This window comes from Capsella rubella, unplaced genomic scaffold, assembly GCF_000375325.1.
Source record: "Capsella rubella cultivar Monte Gargano unplaced genomic scaffold, Caprub1_0 scaffold_8, whole genome shotgun sequence".
In the NCBI taxonomy this organism is placed as follows: domain Eukaryota; kingdom Viridiplantae; phylum Streptophyta; class Magnoliopsida; order Brassicales; family Brassicaceae; genus Capsella; species Capsella rubella.
In genome coordinates this window covers 10,441,540-10,458,827 of record NW_006238916.1, presented here as the reverse complement: position 1 = coordinate 10,458,827, position 17,288 = coordinate 10,441,540, and the positions used below count along the sequence as shown (strand labels likewise).

The 17,288-nt window shown below is 35.7% G+C and overlaps 5 protein-coding genes across 8 annotated transcripts; 3 read left to right on the top strand and 2 right to left on the bottom strand.

Annotated features, from left to right (window-relative positions):
* The first annotated feature begins 836 nt into the window (after window positions 1-836).
* On the top strand, window positions 837-2,773 carry LOC17876714 (tRNA-splicing endonuclease subunit Sen2-2). 4 transcript variants are annotated; one of them, XM_006281517.2, is made up of 4 exons: window positions 837-1,056; window positions 1,162-1,257; window positions 1,638-2,375; window positions 2,668-2,773. In XM_006281517.2, the coding sequence occupies exons 3-4, from the start codon at window positions 1,647-1,649 to the stop codon at window positions 2,683-2,685; spliced, it is 747 nt and encodes a 248-aa protein (XP_006281579.2). In that variant the 5' UTR covers window positions 837-1,056; window positions 1,162-1,257; window positions 1,638-1,646; the 3' UTR covers window positions 2,686-2,773. The 4 variants fall into 4 exon arrangements, with proteins under 4 accessions (XP_006281579.2, XP_023645192.1, XP_023645195.1 ...); XM_023789424.1 differs by lacking the exon at window positions 2,668-2,773 and having other exon boundaries at window positions 839-1,056; window positions 1,638-2,544; XM_023789427.1 differs by lacking the exon at window positions 2,668-2,773 and having other exon boundaries at window positions 839-1,060; window positions 1,638-2,544.
* Window positions 2,681-5,548, top strand: LOC111832534 (interactor of constitutive active ROPs 3). The gene is made up of 4 exons (XM_023789420.1): window positions 2,681-2,779; window positions 3,109-3,283; window positions 3,629-5,152; window positions 5,262-5,548. The coding sequence occupies exons 1-3, from the start codon at window positions 2,760-2,762 to the stop codon at window positions 5,126-5,128; spliced, it is 1,695 nt and encodes a 564-aa protein (XP_023645188.1). The 5' UTR covers window positions 2,681-2,759; the 3' UTR covers window positions 5,129-5,152; window positions 5,262-5,548.
* Window positions 5,549-6,534: 986 nt separating this feature from the next.
* Window positions 6,535-7,912, bottom strand: LOC17876499 (dof zinc finger protein DOF5.3). The gene is made up of 2 exons (XM_006280682.2): window positions 7,708-7,912; window positions 6,535-7,599 (listed from the first exon to the last, which is right to left on the bottom strand). Exons 1-2 carry the CDS (start codon window positions 7,729-7,731, stop codon window positions 6,817-6,819), a joined length of 807 nt encoding a protein of 268 aa, XP_006280744.2. The 5' UTR covers window positions 7,732-7,912; the 3' UTR covers window positions 6,535-6,816.
* A 5,344-nt stretch (window positions 7,913-13,256) lies between these two features.
* LOC17876818 (NEDD8-specific protease 1) lies at window positions 13,257-14,954 on the bottom strand. The gene is made up of 2 exons (XM_006280992.2): window positions 14,843-14,954; window positions 13,257-14,108 (listed from the first exon to the last, which is right to left on the bottom strand). The coding sequence occupies exon 2, from the start codon at window positions 14,057-14,059 to the stop codon at window positions 13,379-13,381; it is 681 nt and encodes a 226-aa protein (XP_006281054.1). The 5' UTR covers window positions 14,060-14,108; window positions 14,843-14,954; the 3' UTR covers window positions 13,257-13,378.
* Window positions 14,955-15,064: 110 nt separating this feature from the next.
* LOC17875313 lies at window positions 15,065-16,989 on the top strand. Its single transcript, XM_006280636.2, has 4 exons — window positions 15,065-15,292; window positions 15,410-15,799; window positions 15,878-16,556; window positions 16,756-16,989. Exons 2-4 carry the CDS (start codon window positions 15,503-15,505, stop codon window positions 16,854-16,856), a joined length of 1,077 nt encoding a protein of 358 aa, XP_006280698.1. The 5' UTR covers window positions 15,065-15,292; window positions 15,410-15,502; the 3' UTR covers window positions 16,857-16,989.
* Window positions 16,990-17,288: the final 299 nt, after the last annotated feature.

Genomic DNA, 17,288 nt, shown 5'->3' with positions numbered 1-17,288 from the left:
TATATGCTTTAAATGGCCAGAGAAGAAGTTGATGATTATAATGGCCACAATTTGAAAGTTGATGATTTTAAAGACATTTTTCCCGTTAATTATTTGATATGACCCAGAGAATAAAAAGGTAAATATAGATTGATGTCCATCTATTATCCTTCAGTCAGCTTGGAGTATTTTTTTTTTTTTTGGTAAAAAAAGCTGAGTATTTGAGTAGAAAAACGAATCCATAAAGATCAAATTAAATCTTAAATCAATCAAAGACAATATCAAGAAAATGAATGAAAAATATATTATTATGAGAATTTTGTTACATAAAAAAAAAATATATATATCTGTATTTAACTCATTTAGTTTTTATTTTTTCTTCGTAAAAGATGAATAAGTGTGGACATCAGAAATTTTATCAGAGTTTACTTCGTGGTGAATTTGTCTTTAATCTTAATAAATATGAGTTGCAGCTCGAAAGTTGTTGAATGTATCAATATAATGTTTTGAGTTATTAGTATTAGTTTCACTCGAAAGGCTTCCCCGTCTCTTATTATCTGTTTCCACATCAAAGTCAGCTTTGGAGTCAAAAAGCATGCAACAACTATTACAATAGATACCTGAGGCCTGAGGGCTTGTAGTGATGCTGAGGACAATCCGGTATCATTCGATGACATGCAGCTTCACCTCGATATGTGGTTTGTTTCTCACACAAGTTAAAGCAGAACATCAGAACAGAGTCAATTTTGTCGAAATAGATGATCATACCGCAAGTCTCTTTGTTAGCTTCTTCGGCCTTAGTGATTTGAGAAACCGTTGACTCCCTTTGCAAGGCTCTCGGATCTATTTCACGGGCCTAAACGGATGCAACTCTAGACAGCCCAATTAGACCCATTGATAATTTTGTTTTTATAAGGTTTTTTGTTTTGCTAAAATCGTTTTGGATTTCGAGACACGACAATCTCTGCTGCTCGAGTCTCGACGGTCTCGTTTCGTTCTTCAAGAGATCCGAATCCCGCTCCCATTCTTAAATCTCAAGTTCGGAAATTCTTCGTGGTGGGTCTTCATCATCTCTACGTTAGTTAGTCTTTCTCCACTGTCCTTCTCGATTTTTCCACAGTTAAGTCGAACTCAACAATAATCTAATTTTCTATGGGATTACTTTTTTCCGCTACTTCATAGCTCTCCACTGGATCCTTGAAGCATACTTCTCCATTGTTAACTCTGCTGCCTAATTCCTCGATTCTCTCTGTTTCTTCTTCAAAATCTAAACTTCAGGTTTCGTTTCTGCCTATATCCCTTTCTAGTTTTATCCTCCATTCGTGGTTACTATCATGTCAGGACAAGTTCAACGACATTGTGATTGCTTGCTTCTGTAGAATGCATCATCTTAAAAATAACGTGATTACTTTTTTTATAAATCACTTGGCCGATTCATCTTTGAATCAAAAAGGGATAAATATCAAACGTTCTTAGTTTTGTTCAACCCAGTTCCTACTTTAAAATGCGTTTATACGATGTTTTTACGAGTTCCTAGACTAAAAGAGTTGTAGTTAGTAATAAACTAAAAATCATTTACAATATCCTTTATTCAACATATTATGCTTTTTTGTTTCTATATGGTCAAAAGGTTTGATTTTTGATGCTATAATATGCAGTTCGATTCCATGGCGCCGAGATGGAAATGGAAAGGTGCTGAAGCAAAAGCTCTCGCCGAACCTATTTCAAATTCCGTATTAGAGCTCCAGCTTTCTCTAGCCAAAACAGAGTCCTCGGGTACCCTCTCGAGTTGCAATGTTCTTCTAGCGGTTGAGCCAGAGCAAGCTGAGCTTCTCGACCGTTGTTGTTTTGGCAGACTCGTTCTATCTGCAGAAAAAGTGAAGAAATGGATTCAGTTATCTTTTGAAGAAGCTTTCTTTTTGTTCCACACTCTCAAATGCATCAAAATCTCTCTTCAAGGTCGTTGCTTGGAGAATGAAGTAGACACATGGATGTATATGAAATCAAAAAGACCAAACTTCCCAATGTTTTACAAAGCTTATTCACATCTACGATCGAAGAACTGGGTTTTGAGATCAGGGTTGCAATACGGTGTGGATTTCGTGGCATACCGTCACCATCCATCTCTTGTCCACTCTGAATACTCGGTTTTGGTTCAGTCTGGTGATAGTGATCGACTAAGAGTGTGGTCTGATATCCATTGTGCTGTTCGGTTAAGCGGAAGTGTTGCCAAAACGTTGTTGACTCTCTACGTCAATGGTAATTTCAAAGGAGAGGGATTGAATCTACCTGCGTGTTTGGAGGACTTCACAGTGGAGGAACAGACAGTAAGTAGGTGGAGTCCCGAACTTAGTCGTGAAGATGAAACCACAAATTCAAAACCAATTGTTACCTCTGTGAGTAATTTGAAAAACCCTTGAAGAACCATTCCCGCTTAACTCAGTACTAGTTTGAATTTTATGTATCAATTGGAAATTTATTTTCTTTAAGATGCATAACATACAGTTATGTTTTACTTATTTTCTGTTAGTAGACTTGATAATCGACGAAAAGAAATATTTTTCTTACGCTTATCTTTTCACTGTAATAACTCCTATCATGTTTATTCTCTGCCATTGGATTTTTAAATATGTCTCCATCCTTCTGCATTAAATATTCATGAGCTCTATACAATTCTTGGTGGGTCAGGCGACATTGAAGAAGTAAAGAGGAGGCTGACAATATCAATTCTGTAAACAAGGTTTTATTCATCCTGTGCCTTGGAGTGATAAGATTACATTATGCAGTCCCAAAAGGCAAGGTAGATATTGGTTTTTGTCTTTGAATGGTTCTTTGCATTTATAGCTGATTCTTCTCCTGTTTTGTGAGAGTTTTTGCACTTTTTCAACGGGGAATCTTGAAGGTTACATTCTTGTGGTCCTCAGAACATATTTGTTTCCATTTTATCACGAATTTACTGTAGTCTCGTCATGAAGAAGAAGACCCAATCTATGTAGCAACAAGTTACGACAGTTATGATCTGTTTCTATTAGTTGAAGTTCTTTTTGTTCTCTGGCTCATTTGCTTGCAGCTCTGGAGTGTGGTATCTTCTTGATTTACAATTTAATTTATCTTTGGGTTTTGGGGCAGAAATGGATCTCCAGGTGTTCCTAAGAAGGTATCTTCTCGAGCTGCTCGGCCACTGAAGATAGCAGCGCTAGAGTCTGATTCCTCTTCACCTCCTGTCTCAGTTAATAACAGAACACCAAAGGATAAAAGTCCAAAAGTTCCGGATCGTAGGTCTCCACGAAGCCCTGTCTCTGAGGTATGAGCTTCATGTAATAAGCTGAATCAGATGTAATAAGGGTCTTGAAAAAATCCTTCTTTTGTTTTATTCATTGTTGGGGTCAATTGAACGTTCGATTTCATAAATCCCTTTTATTTGCATGATCCAAAATAAGCCTTTCCGACATAACATGTTTCTGTATTGATTTTGATGATGGAAAATTTAGGATACATTTGATATGGGGGCCTATGGGATATAGAATTAGGTGGAACATTTAATTTGGGTAGTTGAGAGATGATAGTGTAACTAATTTTTAACTGAATTTTCTGCTTATTCTTATTCTTGAGATTAGTGTAACACTGTGATATGTTTCATGGCTAACAGAAGAAGAGGCCAAGTATAATAAAGGAGTTAGAGTCGCTAGTATCACATCTTCAGGAGGAGTTAAAGAAGGCGAAAGATCAAGTCTCAGTATCTGAAACATCAAAGAAGCAAGCAGAGCAAGAAGCAGATAAGTCCAGGAAACAGCTGCAAGAAGTTTCCTCTAAGCTTGAGGAGAACCAGAATCAGTTTTTGGAAGTTTCAGCCTCGGAAGAAGAAACTGATAAAACATGTTCTCTTGTTCATCAAGGTATCTCTCAGGAGTGTGGTTTGGAGTTTAGTGCTACTGCTGGTGAAAGAGCAGGATTGGCTGCTGTTGCTCATGAGATTCGAGAACTCAAGCTTCACATTGAGATGCTGGCTACTTCTGAAGCTGGTCATGTGAAACAAGCTGAGTTGCATAACTCGGAGGTACAACTATTGAGAGGAGACCTAATGGACACGTTTTTCCTTGTCGAAGATTTCAGGAACCAACTGAAGGACTGTGAGGTATCAGAAGCTGAGACCGAGGCTTTAGCCACTGAAACTCTTAGGCAATTGGAGAATGCGAAAAAGGCAGTCGAAGAACTGAAGTTAGATGGCACAAAAGCAGTTGAGAGTTACAAGAAGATGGCGGTGGAGCTTGAACAGTCAAAATCAAGGATGGCATGGCTTGAAGCTCTTGTGAATAAACTTCAGACCAATCCAGAGGATTTGGAAAACCACGAAACCCTGCTCAAAGACTATGGAAGTTTAAAACGTGGGGAATCAAATGAGATGGAAGAAGAAGTATCTTCCTTAAGATGTGAGGTAGAGCGACTGAGAGCGGCTCTAGAAGATTCTGACCAGAAAGACCAAGAGGGGAACGTGGAGGCTTCTTCTTGGTTACGGATACAAGCTGAACTCCAATCTGAGCTAAAGATAGCTAAATCTGAGACAGACGAGCTAAAGGCGAGGTTGATGGACAAGGAAACAGAATTGCAGTTTATTTCAGAGGAGAGAGATAACCTATGCCTGAAACTGATGAAGAACCAGAAGGAAATAGATATTGAAGCTGAGCTGAAGAAACTAAGGGAAGCAATTGAGAATTCAAAGGCGGATTTGATGGATAAAGAGACAGAACTCCAGATCATTTCAGATGAGAATGAGACATTGAAGTCAGATATCCAGAAGAGAGAGACAGATGTTCAAGACGTGTTCATGAAGCTAGGGATTGCAATGGAAGAGGCTGACAAGAGTAGCAAAAGAGCAGTTATAGTTACAGAGCAACTAGAGGCTACTCAAGCTTCGAACTCAGAAATGGAAACGGAACTCAGGAAGCTTAAAGTTCAATCAAACCAATGGAGAAAAGCTGCTGAAGCAGCTACTGCCATGCTCTCTGCTGGAAACAATGAGAAATTCGCGGAGAACAATAACCAAACGAACTCCCCTTACTCTGAGGATATTGACGATGAATTGATAAAGAAGAAAAATGGGAATGTGCTCAAGAAAATTGGTGTTTTGTGGAAGAAGCCTCAGAAATAGATGGAGAATGACAAATATAATTAGGTCTCTCTTCTAAAGTTAGTATCTTTGTTTTTTTTTTTTTGTATCTGGTGTTCTAATTTCTCCAAAGAAACTGACTCTTGCTTTGCCCCTCTTGATTTTTGCTTCTCAGGTACCGTCGGTTTGGAGTTGGATTATAAGAGCAACTCATGTGCCTCCGGTAATGATGTGAAATAGTAGTTTGAGAACTATGCTCTGGAAAAGATACTTGTTCGAAATATAAACTAAAAGCATGTCATTTTGAAACCAGTTGGTGTCTGTTAATGTCAAAAACATGAAAGCCTCTGGTGCACTTAGCTGTATTAGAATCATCACTGGGCCTTGGCCTAATGGGCCCAATGGGTCCTTCACCTGTCGTTTCTGATTTTTCTAATACTGTACGACGTGTACGTTCCTTCATCCTTTGTAATAGAAAATAAATGTATGCAAGAAACAAAAAAGAATGTCACAAAAATTGTTGACAATGGAAAATCAAACATTTAATTTTCAGAGTTTGGCAAACAAAAACTTGCATTCTTTTCTCTTTTAACAGCACAAAAATGTTAAATTTTAAAAAATAAAGATATATATATATATATATATAGAGAGAGATAGCATTCTATATATAGAAAGTTTTATTCTATACTTGTTTTATCTTTTTCTTTACTGTTCATTTTAACTAAACTTATATATATATATATATATATATATGCACACTTCATATTTATATGTGGATTTTTGTATGATGATGTCAGTATAAACATATATATTACACTTCATAGTATTACTTGCTCGGGTAATTAGCTTCAATACATAAGCATATATTACTGGCGAATTTTATTCATTAACTTAGGTTTTGTTATTTAGGGTATGTTTGTATATATACATAAACACGTGTTTCTATAAAGAAATAACTAAACTAAACTACCAACCAACAAACATATAAAATATTTAAAACATTCTCACAAGTGTGTATAGTTGGCATATGTAAGCAAAATTAGGTTAGGTGAGATCTTTCATCTTTGCTAGAGTCATCATCATTTCTGGTCTTATATTTTCAACCAGTAAATTCAATATACATATTTAAATTCTAGTCAGAATCGATTAGAGTACTTGATATAGTATTAACTAGTCCACATTATACAAATACTCAAATTGAAATTATATTATACATTACTAACATTGATTCTTTACGTCACTAAATCAATTAAGTATAAACATCAACTTCATTGACTGATCCATTAAGAAGCGTCTAGATGTCGGATTTTTTTTTAGGAGAAACTAATTAATGATTAGGTTTCAGCGAGTGAAATTAGGGTTTGAACTCACACTTCCATTATAGTAAGTAGTAAAAATCCAAAAACGGAACGTAATTTAGGGGAAAGATGAAATTCAAAGTTATAAACAACAAAGGAAATGTTTCATTCAGAAGATAGTGAAGTGAACATACAAATAAAGAAACTCGACAATTTTAAACAGAAATTGAAATACAAAAACAAAAAACTACCCCAATTAACCCCATTTGGCAAGTTTAAAACTCTTGAAGAAGCCCTAATTAATATATATCTTTCTATACTTCCCTTAAACATTTCATAATACAGCTACGTACCCCCCTTTTTCTCCCAATAAAAAACATGAAATTCAAACCCTAAATCAAAACCCAAATAAAATTGGGGTTTTAAGTTGAACTACATTAAAGCACCAGAATTAATATAGTTCATATTAGTCCAAATCTCTCTCCCTGAGTCAATCTGATCTACATGACCACCACCACCTGCTCCTATGTTCATCATTCCAAAGCTCTCTCCACTCAGCTGCCACGGGAATCCCCACAAGACCTTGCTTGGATCAGTACCCATCCCAATATCCAAACCGCTGCTCCCGTTTCCAAACGCATAACTAGCGTTCCCTTTTTGTTGGCTTGTCCCAAACACACTACTCTCCATGTCAGACTGATGAGAGCTGCTGAATTCCGAAGGAAACCCTAGCTGTGCAGAGCTTCCCGGAGGTTGTTTGTTCAGCAAGGCAAAGGCTAAGCTGAGATCGTTCTGTTCATTGGTACTATACCCACCGAAACTCGCCGCAGAGAATGCTTTCTCGTCGTAGGACGCCGGTTCTGGGGTGGTTCTGAGGCTTCTTGTAGCCGAAGATGTGGACCGTTTGTTTTTGCGGCAGCCTCCGCCAACGGGGATATTCCTTAGGGTTCCGCCTTTGGTCCAATATCTCCGGCATGATTTGCAGAAGTAGCGAGGCTGAGTGAGGCTGTAGTTGTTGTAGTAACAAAACTTTGTGTTTGTTGAGTCACAGCGTGGACATCTCAGAGCTAGCTCCGGTGGCTGTGGCCTTGTGGCTGCCGCCTCAGTCGCCTGATGAGAACGTTTTTTCTGATCCTGATCTAGTTGTGTCGGGTTCGATGGATATGATGATACTCCCATGGCTTCTCTTGCTTTGTTATAGTTCCCAAAAACATCCTTTCATAAGAAAGAAAGAAAACACACACACACATCAAGATTCTAATCATATATATATACAGACAAGCAAAACCCATCAAAGATGTTCTTAAACTGTATAGTTTTTACCTGATGCTGTAGCAAATGATCCATAAGAGGTGAATCTGAGAAAGCTGATTGTAACGAGTGTGATGGAGTGTTTATATGTATAGGAGATTGTTTGTTGAGATCAGAGAGAGAGAGAGAGAGAGAATTTTTGGATATGAGTAAAAGTGAAGCAAAAGGAAAAGCCAAGCATATGTATTTATATATACATGGGAATGTATGCGAGGAGATAGAGACACACACAATTGTTGTTGTGAGTTGTGACCTCGATCTCATATTTATATATATTTTTAAAATGGTAATGGTATGAAGAAGAAGAAGAATGTGAACCAATTCGGAACGTGATTTGGAACAGACAGACATAAAGCCGCCGTTTATTCATTTTTATAATGTAAACAAAATTTCTACGTATGCATATTAGAAAATACATGTTTGTACATAATTAGTATAGTATAGTAAGGAAGCATCGATATATAAAGGCATGTGCCACTGTATAAACTATAGACTAATAATATGTCTTTATCTCTTCGTATAGCTAGCTAGTGTTTTAATTAAGGCTTTGTTATATGTATATAGCTACTTCAAAAAAGATTATTCTTTTGGTCGCATAAACTAATGTTTTGGATGATTTTGATATCTGAAATTTGAAAAGGACCTTACATTTTAATTACTACTATGTATAAATTCTCCTAATTAATTATATCTTTTGCCTATATATATTAATATAATTAATACGAAGATCAAATTGTAGTGTTACAATTGAAGTAATTAATTATAGCCACATGAAAAACTTGGGAACTATAAAAAAAAAAAAAAAAAAAAAAAAAAAAAAAAAAAAACTCATAAAAGTGAATAAGTCCACAATAGTCCGAAATAATCACCAAACTCCACAGTAATAGTGTATCGGTCAATTTCTATTTGCGGTCAAAATATACACCCAATGATGATGAGTTGCAATCGATATCGTCCCTATATCAATAAACAATGTGAAATGGGATCTATTTGAGACAAGAAATGAATAGTAAACTTCGTACGATGATGGATGCAATGAGAGAAGAGATAGTATTAGTAAGTAGTGTTCGATCGACGTCGCACTCAACTTCGTTGTCATTTCTGTGTGTCCCCAAATGGCCCGTTGAGTTGTCGCCACGCGGGTCCGGTTCCCATCCTCATTCGCAGTGTCTCGTTTCTTCCTTAATGGACACTACGTACCGTTTCAAATTGTGACCTTTCGTAGTTCGTACTAGCTAGCTCGAGGACTCAACAAATTTCTATTTCGATCAGTGTTCAGTCATATATATCATGATGAGTACATTATAACTAACTAATTCCTATGTATAGAAAAAGCAAAGACATTTACAAATACTGAACTTTTATATTAATGTTAGTTGGTTTTTTAGCATGTGGTTTGATAGGATTATGTGAATTGTAAAACGTTTAAATGATTTCTTTAGCCTTTTTTCTTCTTCTATCGGATATTAATTAGTAAATTGCATTAAATTTGTCCTCCACTCTCATTGCCTTAACTCTTTTTCCTTTCTTAAAAAAAAAAAAACTCATATAAATTTTGATAGGCTACTAATGTTTCTATTTCTGTCAAAACATATTGGCCACAGTTTTTTTTCTCTCCTTCCAAATTTCTGCTTTTATGCTTTTATAACTTCTGCAATTTGTTGAGCATAATTTTCAATGATTTCTTGAAGACAAGTACTTATGTATTTTTAAAAATATATATGTATGTGTGTTTTTAACTAATGATTTTCAATCTGGAGCAACTATATATCATCATTAACTAATGTTGATTTCTTTGAAATATTTTTCTTTCTAAATTGAATATTTAATTCTAGGTACATTGCTTTCTACATATATGCACAATAAGATATGTAAATAGAACACACACACACATGTTATATGAAAAAGCAAAGAAATTGGCCGGACAATGTGTAGTCCATCATCATGATGTGGCTTGCATTATCCGATGGGGATTTTAAAGTTCATAGAGACACAAATCACACATCGGTTTTCGGGAAAGACACTTCTATGAAGACCGAGATTTGGTCTAAGGACCATATCCACACATTATAATGTAAGATGATCATATACTACTATATATAATTAAATTGCTTTTTCATCTTATAGAATCTTATACTATATTATATACGATTTTTTGAACCTTGTGTCATGTGATATTGATATAATGACTAACTCTCATAGTCTCAAACTATCATCATAAACTAATGTTTGATAGTTTTCTAGTGATACGTACCTAATTAATTTGGTTGTAGATTAATTCGATAACTCAATAACTCCCACACTTACTAAACTATATTTACTATATAGTATATAATAGGATTGAAAAATCATTTTCTTACGAACCTGTTTGTTTCCGTGATCCAGGAGTGGTGATCCATTCATTCACAAATTAAACAAACAATCATTGGTCTCCAAATCAAAACTGATGATCATTATAATTCCCCTTTGGACCCTACCTACTTGTGGCTCCCAAATTTTTATATCAAACTAATGATGACCAATAATATCCTTAGAAAATTTTGATTTGAAGTTTATTAATCTCGTATTCATATAAAATAGAATTATACCACCACAAACAGTTCACACACACCTTTTTAATCAATTAAAGATTTTCCACTCTTTTTATTTCTTTAATTATTTCCAGTATTTGGCATATGTTAAACACACATATTTTCACCTATTTCAGTTTTTAAGTCGTTTTACAATTATGAAGTTATATTTAATTTATTGAAAGTGTAATCGATTATTTTCAGTATAAACATACTATACATGTGTTGGAAAGCTGTGGAGAAACAGGAATATGAGAGTGACATAACATGATTCTTCCTTACTAAATCAACAATTCAGGAATCGAACACGTTATAATATTTCTATATATATGTATTAATAACTGGAAGTGGAGGGCACCACAGGAAAACATAATTGGGAAAGAAAAGAAAAAAAAGACATAGATAAGAGTTTTGGGGTTGACCAGTCAAAGTTGCAACATGTTCAGTTGCTTTAGATAGTGTCTCTCAATTAGACAAGAGTGACAAAACTAGAGAATTTCATGGGCAATAAAAAGAAGTTAAAGCTAGATCGTATTGATAAGAGAGCTAGCACTCTCATATTTCTATATATATGATCATATATTGCAATCTATCTCGACATGATCGATGTACTCCTAATTTATCGCAGTTTTTTATAAAGCGATCGTTATTTGTAATATTTAAATATCCTGATAGTAACCCCCCCCCCCCAAAGTAACACTGTTTTTATTCCTTTCCTAATGACTCTCAATACACATAAGATTAGTGAATGTGTCATATGTATATATGTTTGAATACTAATTATTGGGATTATCATTAATCAAAAACTTTGGTTTATAATAAGATTCGAAGCGAATAACTAAGCGTAAGTCATCGAGATGTGATCATTTTAAATCTTGTGCGCGCTCATTAGTTATTAATATCCCTTAAAGAGATCATGATCGTACCGTTGGTGCTTCGTTGACGGTCTAAGCAATTGATGACTACTGCATCAAAGTTGGTCCATATATATCTCATTATTAAAATTATGGTTACAAATTTGTAAATACCGGAATTAAGCATATATAGATTACTATATAGATCCACTACCAAATTTTAACACTAACATACGTAAAGAACCAACCACACCCAAATCGTATCAATACAGAAATAACATACATATGAAAGCAAAATAAGAAAGAAACCCTAATTTAGTTTCCCGAAATATATAAACATAATGTTGTAAAGAAATAAGAAAGAAAAAAACAGAACAAGTAAAGTAAAGTAAATTTAGGGTGGAGGGGACAGCGACAGAGTGATTGGCCGGCGGTAAGAGCTGGACCAATGTTGTCGGGTTTGAGAATGACACGTGGCGGCATGACAAAGGAATACAGGTTTTAGAGGAAATCGAGGTAAAGACTTACGAATGAAAGGAATGATAAATATAGTGATTGTATAAAGAAGCTGAGGAGAGCAAGTGGTCGTCGCAGCAGCAGCCTGAGCCTGAATATCTCTAAATATAGGTTTTATTTTTGTTTGTCGTTGTTGTTGCTTGGCATGTGCTGTCTCACTCACTCCAGTAATATATTTTTCAATTTGAAACTACGTACGTAGGAGGGGATAGCTCTCCCACACTCATCATAAAAAACGTAATAACATAACCAAATCTATCTGTTTCGAAATTATCTCTGACAAAAACAGTACTGAAACCAATCTTACTCTAGTTTGCTTGTATAGTATTTAGTCCATATTTATCTACTAGTAAAGATTATGTTTTCGTTTCTTTATTTATTTATTATTATTTATAATCTCAATTATCACAAAAAAAAAAATACAATGTTCATTATGAATATGAATCACGCAGTTATGCTTTCCAATTATTTGTTTATAATATATCTAGTAATTAAGATCAACACACGTTTCTGGTTAGTGTTTCTAGTTGTTTTACTTCAAAAAATTGCATGATTATGTTTAACGTATAGTTGAGTACACTAACTAGAGACGTGTATTGTATAAAAATTAAAAACTAAAAAAAGAAACATTAAAAGAAGATGTAATTAGGATCGGATTAGAAAAGAGATTTGAGGGGCAAGTGCCAAAAGGAACCTAATAATATTCTTGCCTCCATCTTCAAGCAAAGCATCTAAAAGTGTAGATTCCCACACCAGCACCTCTCTCCCTCTCTTCCTTCCTTTTGTTTGTTTGTTTCCACTTTTGTGAAAATGTTTCTCGATTTCATAAACAAATGGATTCGTTTTTTTCACTATCTTATTTGTTTTTCTTTGTATTCATTCATTCATTATGTGATCTAATGCAAACACATCTACTTCACTTTTGGAAAATGTTTTTTTTTTTAAAAAAAAATATCTTTAACCATCTATCAAAGGTGTTATGGTTACGATGGTCGAAATAAACAAATCTGTGTGCAATTTTAGTCTATTCTATTTTGAGATGGACAACAAATTGCGGCAAACCAACTCTATTCGTATATAAAAACAATCCGCATTTGGTTTGTAGTGATTTTCTTTTGTTTTTCTTTGAAATCGCACTACTACAAATATAATTAGTGAATGGTAAATAAATAATGGTTCGGTCCACAAATGGTTTTAACCGCTCGATCCAGTAACCATTCTCATAACTGATTTATATAATTCTGTTAACAAATATTTAGTATTTAATTACATATATCCAACATGAGTTCTTGATTATTGGAAATTCATATAGTAGTTTTAGAAGAAAAAACTTGTTTGTCACTATGGTTTTTTTCTTTCTTTTCAGCAAATCTACTGAAATTTTTTAAAAAATCGATCATGTTAAAGATTATTTTTCGTATATATGTTTAGCAATGTTGTCATCAAAATGATGCCATGACGTAGAAGCGCGTCACTGGTTCGCGTGATTGAGTTTCGATTCACACAGTGGGCCTATATAAATTAACTTCATAACGCTCTATGAAATTGGGCCTACACTCACTATATCAATGGGCTTATATATATATCCTTGTTTTGACCTTACTGGTTTAATACTCAAAAGTAGAGAGCAGAACAGATGGTTTCCATAACCGGTGAAAATGATGTATCAAATGTTTTAGCTCCGGTAAACAGTTAAAATCATCCATCAAACCGGATTATCCAACCATAATCTAACGACATTTCTCATTTACAAACACTCTCAGACATCAACCTTTTGATCAGCTCCAGTATTTCTTCTCTCAAATGGTTCACCACATCTGGTACAGCCTCCTTCACATCAGTAAACCACAGCTCATCCCGCTTCTTCATTCCCTCAGAGGTAAACCATTCGCATACAACCCGAGCTATTGCAAGAAGGTAAACACCACAATCGTACCCATTCTTTTGCTGCGGTGTCTCATTATATTCTCTGTATACCGCATCACCATCAGACACAAATGGAGAAACCGCCTCGAAGAGTTGTTTAGCGCTCCATTTATTCACTCCCATTAAGCTATCATGATGGAAAAACGTGTTGGCATCTTTGTAGTACACTAGCAAGCTCCAATGTAATCCGCCTTCAGCTTCCTCCACATTTAGATTGTCGTTAACAGGGAATATCAGGAGGTCTTTGTCGCCACACTTGAGGGGTTTCATGAAATCTTTGAGGGATTCAGCGTCAGGGCAGTTGGAGATCCAGAAGGCAATGGAAGGAGGGATTAGTGAGATGGTAGGGGTACTGTGAACTGAGGATAAGTAGCTTAGGTAGAACTCGATAACACGATCATTCAGAAAATTGTGTCCATTTAGGATGTCCAAATCGGATCTCCTAAGGACAACATCGTCATAGCTAAGGATCTTGTCATCACCAGAAATATCTCCCATAGCGTACACTGATAAGCTTCAAATGGCTACACTGAAGAATCTGTAAACTCTGAAATATACATAAATACAATTTGTTAAAGCCAATTATGAAAATGTGAAAAAATGAATACCATGTTCCAGAAAGTAAAACACAGAAAAGTAAATATTATTATGAGCGTAAGTTTCAATAAGCTGATTTGCTTTGTCAATGAGCAAACCAACCTCGTCATAGCTTAAGCTATAAATTGCTTCTTGTTCATTCTAATTACAAGCCAGAACGTATTGCTTCTTGTTCATTCTAACATGAGGTCTTCATATCAAGCATAAAAGGTTAACTAGAAAAAAAAAGCTAATGATGAACACCGGACAATGTCCAGAGAATATTCATTCAAACATCATCAGTTTGATTCAATCAAATCAAACTTCAAAAACTAAAGTTGTTGACAGTATACAACTAACACCTAACTGAATCAAACCATATGCTCAAGAAAATAAAATCACACTTAGTTTATACATCAAAGATCGCTATAGAACCAAAATTCTCGTTGAGGCATTTTATCGAACAGTTTGAATCCAACAAAAATCGTTTCTTAATAAACATCCACAAAACAAGGATCAAACTGTTCCAAACATGTATACGTCCAACTAAACCAGTGGTTCCTCAAATATAGATTCCAAATACTGACTCGAGATAAAGAAACTCAGGCTCTAACAGCGGAGAGAAACTTCTTAAAGATTCATTCATTCATTCATAATATTTTCTGGTTTTGATCAGGAAAAAGCACGTAAAATTAAGAAAATTACCTTGATTCGATTGATATGTATACGCGATTTACAGCTTCGTTTTCCACCAATCCACCGCTCGACAGAACTGGAATCTGAATTTCTTTAGAAAACCTTAGATAGGTTCATCGCGAGAGTACTCCATAAGAAGAAGAGGAGAAAAGAAATGAAAAGAAACGGGGAATACATTACAGTATTTAAGACAATTGTGACTTATTGGGCCCATAAACCCAACTTACGTGGGCCGAAAGTTCGGTCGTATGAGTATTTTCACGGAATAAGATTATAAGCGATTCCCAAAATGACGATTATACCCTTGTAATCCATTGAATATTACGATTTCCCACCACCGCCGTCGCAAAAAGCAATCATCAACGGCCGGAGAAGGACCTCCGTCGTTACCCGCTGTGATTAAGTAAAACTTCCACGGTCGACGACGTAGAACATGGTTGAAAGAGCTCGAAGTTTCAGGTAACCTTGATTATTTTCGCTTATTATTTTCCCCTCGATTTTCTCGGAATATTTCTTGACGAGGATCGCGGAGGTTCGAGAATCTAATCTGTAGAATTGATTTGGTGCTCTGGCCAGATTCTTCCGAAGGATTCAGATGGTACAACTATATATGGATCATGATAAATCTCAGTGTCACACCAATCCCATCAGACGGCTGCTGCTTATTCAATGGACTTTGCCGCCGTGAAAACCCCGGAAGAACCTCAATTTCACAAGCTTTACTTCAACAGTTTGGTAGAGAGAGAAAGGCATGTTAAAACTACTAGAGTGGAGGTTATAATCTGCGACCCAGAGGATAATATGGTGTTTAAGACTACTAATCCACCGCTACAGAATCTTCTTCCCTACATGACTTCCATGGAAGCTGATATTAGAGCTTTGATGCTTGGTTTAACCGAAGCCACGTTTCTGGGGATCACTCGCATCTCTATATACTGCCGCCCTCGTCATCCCATTTTCGAATACGTAAGATTCTTTTGCTTACATAAATCTCTCATGTCGTGTATGTTTGATGTAACGTGGATCTTGGCATTAATTTTGTAGCTATTGGAAATATCTGAACCCGAGGAGAAAAAGATTGCTTTGCTAATGGATGATGTGAAACTTATCAGAAAGCTGTTCAGGTCTAGCAATCTCGTCATGATGCTTGAAGAAGATGTTAAATTCGTCTCCAGACTCGTTGCTGCTGAGACTTGCATTATCTGTTTCGACCACTTCCCCTCTCATCTCATGTTTTCAGCTTGTGAATACGGTCATAGATTTTGCTTAACTTGTGCGAAATCACATATAGAGGTGAAGCTTCTTGATCGAGAGATACCAGATTGTCCTCAGCATCGCTGCAGGTCTCAGCTGTCTCTGGTTAGATTTCGCGGGATCTTGACTAAAATGCAGAGTTTTATGTGGACTCAGATAATTAGAGAGAATTCAATTCCTATTGGACACAGAGTTTATTGTCCACACCAAAGCTGTTCGTATGTTATGTCCAAAACCGAGTTTTCTGCATCTTCTGAATGTCGACGTAGGGCATGCTTCAAATGTGGTGGTTCTTTCTGTATCGACTGCAGAGTTCCATGGCACAATACGCTATCCTGCACCGAGTACAGGATACTGCATCCTCAGAATGATGATGAAAAGCTAATATCTCTAGCTAAATATAAAAAGTGGCGTCAATGTGGCTACACATGGTTGAACGTTCTTTTGGATGCAACTACATGGTTTGCAGGTATATATATATAAACTCTCGCTCGATACAGTTCTCTTCGATATTTTCTTTTTACCGTCCTGTTTCAAGAACTGGTTTTAAAAAACAGCAATATTGCCATCAAAAGAAGGGAAATATATAAGAAGTTTTCCTGTTTTTGTTTTCTCTCTATTGTGTGTCGAATTTGAATGTTTTGCTTCGTGCTATGTAAACCTCTCAGGTGTGGAAATGTTTTTTGCTACGGGTGTGGAGGCAGCTGGAGTAGCAGCTACGATCATAGTCATTGCAGTATGCACTACTTATTCGACGATGTTGTACTAATTACCGGAAAATTTGTTGTACTTGTGGTGTGCCTTGGTTTAGTAATTTATTGTTTTACAAGGAAATAAAATTCATGAAGTTCGTGTGATCCAATAACAAACCCAATAGCCCAAAGGAGTAATTTCTACAGATATAGCTCCGGTTCTCTTCAACTCGACAATTCCCGGTTTACTCCCTAAGGCCTAACCCAAATGTATACCAAATTTTTAATTTCACATACAGTACATAACCGATTCGTGAGAAAATTCGAAAACTCTAGTTCCTCTGCTTTTTCTTTGGCGGTCCTTCCTCATTTGTCTTACGTACGTAAGACATGGATTTTCTCGTAATCTTAGAATGTTCTTTCTGCTGCATTTTCTTATATACTTGAGAAGTATGCTTAAGTAGTTTTTGCTGGTTATTTTCTTCCATTATCTTGTGGATTTTGAAGCG